This window comes from Apis mellifera, linkage group LG12 (genome assembly GCF_003254395.2).
Source record: "Apis mellifera strain DH4 linkage group LG12, Amel_HAv3.1, whole genome shotgun sequence".
In the NCBI taxonomy this organism is placed as follows: domain Eukaryota; kingdom Metazoa; phylum Arthropoda; class Insecta; order Hymenoptera; family Apidae; genus Apis; species Apis mellifera.
The window spans coordinates 10,819,710-10,832,551 of NC_037649.1; the positions used below are offsets into that span (position 1 = coordinate 10,819,710).

The following is a 12,842-nucleotide window of genomic DNA, read 5'->3' on the forward strand; positions in this document are numbered from 1 at the left end:
AATCTAATTATGGCGTCGTTAAACGTAAGATATACAGATCCGGATTCGTATTAATCTCAATCAAAAAAAAAAAAAGAAAGAAAGCAACGAAAATTCATCTTCATAGAAATATATTGTGCTAATAGCTCGATTGATGTTCCTTTTCATAAATGAAGATTAAATAATATCGGATGTAATACGATTTTCCCTTAAAATTGAAATCTCGTAAGAGGAGAACGGGATGATCGATGATATCATTTGAAACAGAATGTGATGACACACGTGAGCATGCGGATATCGCGAAAAGATGTCGATAAGGTTTGACACGATGCGGTAAATAAAATTGGAGCAGTTAGTCGGCCGAATCCACGCTCGTTTTTCGGCCTGGTAAAGAGTAAAGCAAAAATTGCTTCGGACTCGGTTGGCCTTGTGGCATATTTCTCTCTCTTTCGCCCCCTGTTCCACCCCCTCCCTCTATCCCGCTCGCACCATGGCGGCCTCTTGCTCGCGCCAACCGCTCTCTCCTTCCTTGCTCTTTCTCGCACACCCTTGTGCCGTGCTCCTCTCAGCGTGAGAGCGGCCACACAAAGAGAGCACGAGAAGCACAATGGATTACTTAGACGGGTAGGTTAGTTTGCCGAATGAAGCGAATGGGCCCACGCACGTTAAGATAGGTCCTGACTGAGAATCCGTAGAAACCGCGCGAAACCGCGCAAAATCTCACTCCCGATGCGTTTTTCCGCGCACGTATCGCTTTGTATCGTCGCAATTGCTCGCGTCATCGTCACGTTCGCTCGATATCTTTATCGATACTTTCGAATTCTCATCTATCTATCAATCAACCTACCACGTATCGCCCGTTGTAAAAATTTATAACACCTATTCCTATTTGAAATATCTAATCATTGTGCAAATCTTGACGATATGGAATTTCTGAATTATGGACAATTGGTTTTTTCATTCAACGCTAGTTTACGAAATATTAATTTATTTAAAAATCATATAAAATTTTATTATATAGAAGAGAAGAGGAGGAAAAAACAAAATCGTCTCGTTCAATTAATTTTTGCGTCTCGCTATGATCGATCGTGTTGAAAAAAAAAAAAAGAAATAATAATTGGCTCGTGAGCTCTCGATTAATCAACGTAGAAAACAATTTCGTTTCGGACAATGCACGAAATGAATGAATCGTGAAAGTATCTTCCTGGAAGTGCACCTAATTAACCTTAAACAGAGACGGACGGATCGATACAGATTTGCGGGAACTGAAAATATAATTGTTACACCGAGAAAAATTGAACGCGCAACGTACACTGTTAATCCTGCAATATCTTATCGACGCGTGAAATATAACGATTTGCGGTTGGCTGATCGGCCGTCATCGAATTATGAACTGAAAAATAATTAAAAAAAAGTTTGAAGTATACTATAAATATACTAACAAATAATTGTAATTAATCGTCCTCAATTGACGATTGACGATAATCTTTGATCTCGATTTATATTTATCGTTCGATCAACTTAACTGCCCGTTGGTTAAATATTCGTACGCGAATAATGGTATCTTTAGATTTCAATTTGAGGATATTGCGAGGTTACTTGTATAGCGTACGTACGTATCAATAATAGCAAACGTTATAGCGCGCCAACTCACGATAACGACTTTTATCTAACATATGGACAAAGTTCAGAGTTTCACGTTTGTATAAAGTGGTCGGGAGCGTTTCATAAATCCCCGTGTAAGATGAACCAACCAACGCTCACGAATGCGTGAACGCCGTATCTGTCTCTTGGCGCCTTCGTTTTAACGCGGTAGCACAATAGCCCGCGATATATCTCTACAACTTGCATGTACAATTTTTATCCATTCTCGAGAATAGGATTGTGATGGATGAATCGAATGAGATTTTCGATTTTCCTCGCGGCGAATAGTGGTTGATGGGAAGGAACATGGTTGAATTCGAACGTAGATTCGTTCGATAGACAAAAAAGAAACGCGGGAATGGGAAGAAAAGAAGAGGCATAGGGAACAGCGAGAAGCAGAAAGAGTCCAGGGTCTCCGTCTTCGTTCGTAGATTAAATCACTCGGTCACTTTTCTTTCGTGGAGCCGACCGGGACAAAGGGCGGCGTTTCTCGGAAGAGACTCGGTCCAAGGCTTGAGAATTAAAATAATATCCGCTCGTTTGGAGATTAATGGCGCCATGCCGATGCAATTTTTCTACCACGAGTTGCCACGAGTTTCTCTATCTTTTCGTGCTTTATTATTCTTTATCGTGCAAATACGCTGCCTCACGGATACGCGCGATAATATCGAACGACTCGTCTCTTGTTAAACGATTCGATTGTTAAATAGAATTAGACATTTTTATGGAAAGAGAATTTTTGTTACGACAATCCTCCTGTTTTTGCAATCCTCCAACGATACGTTTTATATTTTTTATCATTTTAAGTGGAACTTTCTCGGCCTTGGGGTTGTTCTTAATTCGTGGAAGAGAATCAGTTTCACCAAATCGCGTTGACGAAATGCGAAATCACCGTGGGCCTCCATATAGTATACGGAGGCAGGTGCGAATGAGCTGTTCGTGCCTCTCCTTTCTCTCTCTCTCTCTCTCTCTCTCTCTCTCTCGACCCGCTCATCCTCCTTCCCTTCTATCTTTCTCGCTTATCCTTCGATGGATACGTCGTTGCCCGGTTCATTGACACCTGTCGAAAGATTCGGATTTCTCTCTTCGTACCTGACAATTACGCGCACGTGGGGCCCAAGAGGATTCACTGCCACCGCAACTGGCGGCAGTCGTCGCGCTCTCTCTCTCTCTCTTTCTCTTCTTTTTTTCCTATTTCGTCATAAAGATTTCAGTTACGTGAACGAGGGAAAGATAAAAATCGCCTGGCAATTTGTCGAATACAAAATATGCCTTGAAAAGTCTTTTTATTCCGATTTTTATTCGTTAAGCGAATTTTTTTCTTTTCTTCTTTTCTCTTTATCATCGAGAATTCTCTGATCAATGAACTTTCTTCTCTCTTGATAAATTTTCGACGTCGAACGTTCGTTTCGTTACGAGAAGTTAATGGACCTCACTCTTAAAAAAATTTCTAAGTTCAACGAACTTTACTCGTTATCGAGCATTCCGTAATCAATACAATTTTTTTTCTTTCTTTTTTTTCTTAAAAAACTTTTGCTTTTAAATCTTTTCATTGAACAGAAGATTGTGCGTAATCTCGAAAAATTCTCTGTCGATCGTATCACATTTTTCGAAAAAAATCCCTTTCTCGAATGCAACATCGAATCTTTTTTTCGAAACTTTATTCCTACGAACGAGGCGAACGAACGTGTTCCGAACTGCTCGTTGGAAACGGAGATTATATAAGCGGATTAGGGACGTGTGATGATCGTGTATAGAAAAACTCGGCGTTTCTGATAACGATAGGATATATGTGATAAAATGTAGCGCACCTATTTTTTCCATCGGATAATAAAACACAAGAAGGAAAAACGTACGTACAGTTCCTGCCAACGAGATGGATCCAATGTGTGAGTGTTATAATAAGAAAGATTTCGTTGAGAACGGTTTCGTTCGGAGTAACAGTGGTAACACGGTTATTTGCCGGGAAGTCAACGGCCGGGTATCTAAAACAAACACGTGTCTTCAAAGGTTCCTCGAGCGAACAGAGGCCACGAAAGACGAAGACAATATATAGATAGAAAAAAAGAGAAAAGGTTGCCGCGTGGGAGGCCAAGAAAGAAATAGAGAATTGTCGACGAGGCCGATATAGAAACACTCAAAATAGAGAGAGAGACTGTGGTCCAGGGATAATTTCGTATAGAGACGTCTCGCCGCTATCAACTCTCTAACAGTTCGCTATATAATCTCATTAATTTCGTTTCGATATTGACGCGGAACGTGATAAATCTGTTCGACGAAAGCCTTTTAATTCGAATCCCGATCCTTCCTTCCCCTCAATGTACAAATTAATCGTTTCGATAATTCTTCGAAAAATTCTTCTTTGAAAAAATAATAACTCTGTAATCTTCGATTCGAAGCTTGCGATCGAATAATTTTTGCGATGCAACGGAGGATTTTTATCTGTTAAGCCACCGATTTGCGAAATAAAACGTGACCGATACAGAAGTTTCATTCATTTCGAGGTACGTGGTGTCGAAATTTCACAATGGCTTTCTAGCTGCTACGGTTCGAGGACCATACACATTCATTTAATGAAAGCGGATGGCTAGACGAAAAAGAAGACGAGAAGACATCGCACACTCTCTTTTCGCCGCTCTAAAGATAGCACTTCCTCCTTGCAGACGCGCAAGCACTTTTTGCGCTTAAGCCATACATTTGTGTCGGTGTTAAATCCAGTTCTTTTTCACCGTTGTTCTCAACTTGATACGGTGGTTAACGATCAAATTTCCAATTTATGCGATAAAACGAAGGGGAGATGGATCTTTAATTTTCCAATTTCAATTTGGGAGAAGAGGAGAGAATAATAAGGAAACTTCTAAATCTTTGTAATTAATAATTATATACGATTTTTATATTAATTATCAATCATATATATATATTATAATTAGAAAAAAAAAAAAAAGGAGAAAAGCGAGAAATTTCTATAATATCGAAAAGATAAATTTGTGAAAAGTAAATATAACGTTGTATATAAGTTTCGAGAAATGAGTAAAACCTAGTTCTATTTCAACCGCTCTACAAGATAAAGTTTTGGACTTCGCAGTCATTGATAGTAGGAACAGATATCAACTGATAATAGTTGGCATAAGGTTCATTGTATATCACCGAGATATATTGGATTTCAATGTGGACGATTAATGAATTTTAACTCATTCGAATAATTTTTAACGTTCGATATTGTTCGTTTTATTTTTTTTCGAACACATTTTTATCTATCTGTATGCGTATTTTTTTTTTTGCGATTCGAAAAACGGATAAGAAGAGCGTTTAACGTTTTCGCACGATCTGGAAAAATTTTCTTTATCGTAAATAAAATCGAATACGTTAACGTAGAATCATTATTCCTTCAATTTGAACCGATATTATTATCAACCCTTGAGTTTATCGTGGCCGAGGAGAAGCCGAATCGTAAAGTTCCATCAGTGTCGGTTACCGGTTAACAGGTAACTTTTTTCGAGGGCAGGTGGTCTCGAGCAGGCACGCGACAAATCAAGCTGACCGAGTCATGAACGAATGGATACCCGAGATTAAAAATATACTTTAAATACTTCATTCTCTTTTAATTAAATACTGAATGATTCTTCAAAAATAAAACTTCATCTTATCGTTCGATTCTACGTAATTATCAATCTTCTTTACATTAAAAAAAAAAGTATATTATTTCTTTCGAGACATACTTTTTTAAAAAAAAATATTCACGACGTATTCTATTCTTTAAGACATTTCATTCAGGGTAATAGGTTTTTCATTTGAAAGTTCGATGATAAGTTTCTAGGCACAATGGTTCCCATGGTTCGAGCAAAAATGAGAAGGCATTAAATAGCGAATAAGCTATAGGAGCTCGGTGAATTAATATCGATGTTCATAGTCGGATGTAGTTTAACCGCGACTAGCCTTAGTTTAGTTAGTCTAAAACGTAACACAACCTACCAAACTAGTTCTGTACTCAGTCAGCGGTAACGTTCTCCGCACACGGTATTGTATCCAAGGATCAGGCCCCGCATACATATGTACCGCTGTTGCAGAGCAACGACTGAACCTTCTGCTAACGAAATAGAGGGAGAAACTATTCCCTATGAATCGTTCCAATGTTCGTGTCGCGCCTCTTTCTTGCAACCCGGCTTCTAAGCAAGCCGACGACCATTCTTTTGCTACATTTTTGACTGCCATTATATTCCAAATTTTCCCAACTGCTCGTATCTCCTTACTTCCTGAGAATTAGAATAGAATGTCTCGAGGAATCTCTTTTATCTCGTCGCTCGATTCTCTTCTCTTTTGTTTTAATTCATCGATCAGATCGAATCGTTTTACGATATAAATAAATATTCCTTTGTCGTTGATATTTTCTCGTAAAGATCAATTTATCGAGCGTAAAAACGAAAGAGTTACGCGAAAGAGTTTGACAACAATAATTCGTCTTACTTAGATATTTATTACGTGACATGAATTGCGAAGCAATTAAAAAGTGATTACAAATATTATTCAATATCAAATGATTTAAAATGATTCTTCAAAATATGAACGCGATTCTTTTATATTTTTCTTTAATGTTATTAACCTGTAAGAAAAAATTGGAACGTGGTATACGAGTGTGTCAATGGTCGACGAACGTCGAAATGAATCGTAATGTACGAATGCGCATGTCATTTACGATATCGTCTATGAAATTTACGATCTGGATTTACTCGATTGGCATGTTCATCGTACGTACACGATGAGTGTGACTAACCGATTTCTATGGATAGAGTTGGAATAAAGTTGGCGGTATTTCACGATGTTAGATTTTAACCTCGCATTATAACCAGTGGGGAACCATACGTCACGCGTACAAACGCGACCTTGACCACGTTTTTTGGGCGGGAGAATCACCAACGTTCAGGCGTGAGTCGTCTCTAGTCAAATATCGATCTAACATTTCGAGAGACAAAGTGAAAATTCAGTATGGAGGGTCAGGATTTGCGAAAGAATAATTCGTTTTTACGAAAAATATTTATCGACAATTTTGCTTCTAGAATTATTTCGAAATTATTAATGAATCGGACGAAAAAAAAAAAAAAAAAGAGTAGTCGCGTTGACCAATGCATTCCTCTTAATAGTTTTAATCGATCATTGGCATCACATCTTTACGACGAATAAGATCGACTAAAAAATTTAATTTACACGTAGCAGTACTTATAATTTTGGTCACAGATTGTCGGCTATGTCGAAATGAAATTTCAATACCCGTTGGCGATAATTGAATTCTAATCAGTCACGATTAAGCGGTTTGTTATCAATCGCGCGATTGTATCTTAATTCTTTTTGAATACTCAAATTACTATTGCCGAGTATAAAATGAAGCTGTTTATCGTATCGATCAACGACAGTATGTTGGCCACGACACAAGCGATTATCAGAAACTTATCTCAAAGGCGAAACCCACACGCGTGACCTTGCCGGTATAAGCTCCGCCATCTTGCCGATGCGTGCGCCTCTCCACCACGTGGATAAGTTTTCCACACGACACGAGCAGAGTAGTTCCGATCTCTCGCGCTGTTTTCAAGGAGAATTTGAAAAACACTGATCGGTTTCGACGAAAAGCTTCGTATAATCGAACGCAGAAAAAAATAACATTTCGTCCCGTACGAGGTGAAAACATCATAAAAATGTAAATTGCACCGATGTATTCGTATACGTAGTATTCGATCAAAATGGGAATATGTATTTTTTCGACGGACGCATTTTCGAGGTCGCGCCCAGAGGTTCTCAAACCGATAGACAAATTCACAGTGGTTGTTCGTTTAAGGCGGTCATTCGTAAATATTTCTCTGTTTCTTTAAGAAGGATTGAAAAACAAAGTCGTCGAGTTTCTTCGATTCTGATTATCACTTTCCGATCAAAAATGATCAAAGTAAATAGAAAATATTAAACAATCAATAATGCATTGCGATAGTCCTTTCGTCGGCGAATATAATTGACGATCGATCCACTGAATGACACAATGAAGTTGTCCATTATTTATATACATAGGTTATAATAAAAAATACAGTCTGCGCATAAATATAAATAATTGCATAGGTGTTGGACAGGGTTGATTATGTACAGGATACCGATCATTCGATCGAGATAGGAAAATAAATGTAAGCAGCAAATTGTGTTGTAAAGCATATATACAAGCGTGCAAATGTGTTTATATATATATATATATATACATATATATTTCTACTCGTAAAAATCTTACAAACTAATCGAGGAAGCGTGTAAAAAGCGGTGACAATACGAATGTACAGGTGAACAAAACTTGTTGCACGCGTAGATACAAAAAAAACTTTGTACAAAATAAGTTGGTTTTCTCGTCTGCAGAATGATGTAATGGCCATACCTAAATATATTATAACATGTATGTAAAGCAATAAAAGCGATTTTTACATTAGCGATCAAGCGTCCAAGTTGAGTGTATTGCTCCTTGCGAAGGTTCTTCTTCTTCGTTCCTCAGTCGTGGAACGTGACAGCAGGGCCTGTGATAATAGCAATCGCAGTAAACGTAGCGATGTATCGGCATAGTAAAAAACGCAGCGTATTTTACAAGACGTCCCGTATCAGCGTAGCAACAGCCGATAGGCAACTCGTAACGTAAAAGCGTAGCAAAGCGATCTATCCAACATTATCTCGTCTATTGATTCTCAAACTCACCGTTAAGTTTGTCGATTGCACGATCGGCCACAGACTGATCCGTGCAATCGACGAATGCGTATCCGCCTCGTTTCACCAAGATCGTGGTACACGACAAATTATGATCCTGAAAGAGTTGCCGGAGGGCACTCTCGTTACAATCCGACGGTAGATTGCCCACGTAGAGCTTCGACATAGTGGTTGGTTCGCTCTTGGACGTAATGATGTTAATTATGCCGAGATACGTCTCGGCCACGTGGCTTGAAAAATTTGCAGCCCAGTAGCACGCAGCTAGAGCACGGAGAGGTCGCTGACGATGTTGTCCACAACACGTCAACGAGGATTGATGATCACGACGCGAATACGGTAAATGAACCGATTATTTCGCACCACGAGACCCGAAACGAGATACACCGATGAAATCCGTGGACAAACTCGAGAATGACACGATCACCGCACGTTCTCGACACGTCGAAGACCGTAACTATTTCCCAGGCAGAGGACGGGTACACGTATGCGACGCGGACGATGACGACGACGACGACGGCGGCGAGGACGACGACGACGACACGTTGAATCCTGTTATCATGCAGGAAGAAACACGAGAGCGCGCTTTCGTCAGGGTCTTTTCCGCGGCCTGATTTTACTCTTATTTTTTTCGGTTATTATCTTAACGTCTCGGCGAACACGATTGTCTTTCTCGCGTGATACTCGGCGTGATTTTTCGCGCTTGCACACCAAAAAACGAAAGGAACACAGGAGGTTTTTCGTAACTTCTTGAACGATCTTCCAAGCGTTCTTGGCTGTACTGTCTTTTGTTTTCTCCTTTCTTCCTTTCCTCTGGAACCGCTGTCTATTTCCCGCTCGCTTCGAGGTACAACGACTCTCTGTCACGTCGACTCGGCACCGGTAGTATACAGACTTGGCGTGTTTCCGGTGGCAATGGATGTCTCTCGAGCCAGCTCGATCATTCAAACCGACGTGGATGACTGCGACGACCGATCAGGCGGACTACCACGACGACCGTGTCTTCCCAGAAACGACTCTTCAACTTTTTTAAGGTTAAGGGACGCGCGTTGACCGTTCTCTTGACGATTCACCGTGTGCCAACCGACTCCTCTCTCCCTCTCTCTCTCTTTCTCTCTCTCTCTCTCTCTCTCTCTCTCTCTCTCTCTCTTTCCTCTCCTCTCGTTGCGACGACGACGACGCACCTTCCTACCAGGCTCTTGTCTCTTTGGCTAGACTACGGCGCGACGTCTGAGGGGCACTCTCATTCGGCATTTTCCTTCTCTCTCTCTTTCTCACCGCTCCTCGCCCCTTCTCACTCCCTCTCCCTCTCCCCTCTCGCTCGCTCTTTCGCGTGTCCTGGGGGGGCAATGCGATGCAAACTCGTCACTCTTCTCTTTTTTTTTCTCCTTCCTCCTTCTTCCTCGCTCCTTTTTACCAACCGTGTATAACCTTCCCGTCTCTCCTTGCTCGTGCGTGCACTTTCTCACTCTTTTTTTTTTTTTTTTTTTTTCCCTCTTCCCGTCTGTCTTGCTCTAGCAACTAGAAGCTCATGAGCGCTAAGCGGGAAACCGACTCGAAATTCGCGAGCGCCTCGCCTTTGATTGGCCGCCGCGGCACCACGTGGCTGCCCCACCGACTCCCGCCTCTGCTCCGGATTGGTCAATTTTCGCACGCCGGTTTTCGCAGCCGGCAATGCGCTCGTGTGCGTGCACGCTCGCTTTCACGTGCATGCGTGCTCGCTCGTCGCACGCTCCTTCGTTCAGGTTGCGTGCACGCACACGAGCATGCGTGTACGCGAGTAGAAAACCTACGTACGCGTAGATATATAGATATATATGTATATATACACGCGTGTGAGCGTGGTGGCGCGCTAGCGCGCCCTCGCCCTCTCCTTCTCCCGCCTTCCCGCCTTCCCGTCTCCTTGCTCTTTCTGCCTTTGGCGCGCGTTCGATTCCTGCAAGAATGTACCGGGTGTTTTCGGCGAACGGTAGCACGGTTAACGAGTTCCTTGCTCCTTGCGTTTGCCGTTCCCGTATTCATACTTGAAAGATTGTTGTACCAATCTATCGGGTATTTTTTTCCTCTTTTTTTTCCCCCGCTAAGCGCCGCTGGGAATGATGAGAGACCACCGAATGAATCGAAGATACGTATCTTCGCGTTCAATTTGCATTTATATAGACGGTTAGCTGATTTCTCTGGAACTATTTGTAACCTTCGACTACTTGGGTAACAGTTGCCTCTATTCTTGTTGCAAACCTTTCGTTATTTACTCGCTTAATATACTACGCATCACAAAGATTTCGATGAATAATTCGGTATTAAAATTCAAATACAAATTTAATTTCAACCATAATGTTTAATGTGTGTATACGTCAAACTTGTTCGTGTAAAGACGTAGCGGTTAACAATTAAAAGTGAAGTAAAGAAATTATATTTTGTAAATTTTACGTTTATAAAATACGTTGAAAAAGTATATAGAAATATAAATTAATAAATAACAAACAAAAAAGGAACAGATATTTTTAATACGTCGTATATAATCGATATTTTAAATTTTTCATTCCCATTTTACGTCAAATTATTACGAGACATTTCTGTTCATTTTCAAAGGTATAAAAAATTTTTCGTATTTTTTAAATAAATAATATAAATTTAAAATCGTTATATTTTATTTTTCTATTTCGTATATCAAACGATAACGATAATTCGTTATTATTAGATCGAGTGTAATCGAAAGATTTTTATTAGCGGAGAAAATAGAATTTAAAAATATTATGAAGATGATTCTCAATAGTCTTGCGATACTACTGCACACCGAGCAGGGATAGACAAATCCGTTCTTACGTTAGAGCAGTGCCATGCCCATAAAGGGGTGGAGAGAGACAGCTGCCTATGTGCCCAGGGTCAGGGTGCTCAGGGTAAGAGGTTGGAAAAGGAAGAAACTGCGTCCATGTTGCTTCTATTCACCTGCCTTCGAGTAACGATTAATTGGCTAGAACTGCTATTTTTGTGATTATTGGATGCAAGAAAAACACGTAATACGTGACACGTACGAAAATTTAGTTAAAATCGATCGTTGATCTTTTTATCCGAATGAAATTTCACACGTGCGTATTTTTCCGAAAATTGTTCACGTATAAAGAAAAATATACGCGTAAATGTTTTAATAATTTAGTGAAAATTTAACAGGAAATAATAAGAAGATATACGATGAATAAATTGACGAATCGCTGCAACTTCAGTTACAGTTTTAGTCATAATTGATTACAAATAAATCAATGGAAATGTTAAATATGTTCTTATCGAAATAAAAATTATGTTCCGAAATGGAGGATGAATTCAGAATATAGTCGACTACATTTCGGCGTGCCATCCGGTTTTCGTGTTCCCCTACGTACCCCTCCCAATTTTAGAACGCCTATTCCGACCCTCCGGTAGCTTAGAACTATTCGATTACCCCTGTCCACCGTTTAATGGGGGCGTCCTTAGAAACGTATGGAAAGAAAACTTAGCCACAGGATATTATAAACGCTCTTCTAACTTGCGTAGAAAACACAAATATACGGGAAATATTTGTCAGATTTTTCACAATCATTGTCAATACCTTGTTATTATATTTATTTATTTCTAATGCATTGCATACGATGGGTATTCAAGTTACTGTTTATTTCTTTTTATTTTTATGCTTTACTTTTGTAGTTTCGTGGTCATACAGTTTTTAAATTATTATTAGATTATTCATAAGAAGTGTATCATATAATGTGACTAATGTATAATTTATGAAAAATCAATGAAATGATTTACAAAGATGATTCATCGAATATCGTATTAATTCTTATAATTTTTTTCTATTCCCACTTTGTAACTTTACCCAATTTTCTATGGTATTTACTGGATATACGTTTTTTTAAACTTCCTTTGTGGTTTTCTTTTGTAATATGATCTAATATATAGTTTTTCGTGTAAAAAATCTTTATTTTAAATTAGAATGTTAAATTCTTTTTGATTATATGAAATAAACAAATACATAGACTCCATCTTATTGGGTAATATTCTATTCTAAATGAATTGACCATAATTTGTTTCCTGTCTCTTTCCTGTATACAGTTTTAATTGTCATTTCTCTACAACAGTATATGCTTATTTCGTTCTTGGTCCCCTATCAATGAAAATGAAAAAAAAGATAAAGAGAAAATCCAAATAACGGAAAATGAATTGGAAAACTGCTGTACATCTACACTATCTTGGGTTTGCAGCTGCTACGGGATGTACATGTGATTTCACTTCGATTGAGAAAATGCAATCTGCATCTGTGACCTGTCATATATTTCATATATGATGGATTGAAAAATAGAAGATATTTTTAATGGAAAAAAGATTGCAAATTGTGAAAAATCTCGGAATGGTCTATGAAAAAATTCTTATCCGTTATTAGAAACTTTAAACGTAAAATATTCAACGTTATATTCTTGTTATTTTTTTATCTATATCAAAAATACAAATTTCTAAGCTGTACT

General features: G+C 39.1%; 1 protein-coding gene across 1 annotated transcript in view; it reads right to left on the reverse strand.

The window, feature by feature from the left end:
• The window catches only part of LOC410398 (insulin-like growth factor 2 mRNA-binding protein 1), a 69,657-nt gene extending 59,856 nt beyond the window's left edge, over nucleotides 1–9,801 (reverse strand). Inside the window, exon 1 of the mRNA XM_026444170.1 lies at nucleotides 8,338–9,801. Coding sequence (XP_026299955.1) covers nucleotides 8,338–8,512 — 175 coding nt within the window. The 5' untranslated portion in view covers nucleotides 8,513–9,801. The remainder of the gene's footprint in view (nucleotides 1–8,337) is intronic.
• Between the last annotated feature and the right edge of the window lie 3,041 nt (nucleotides 9,802–12,842).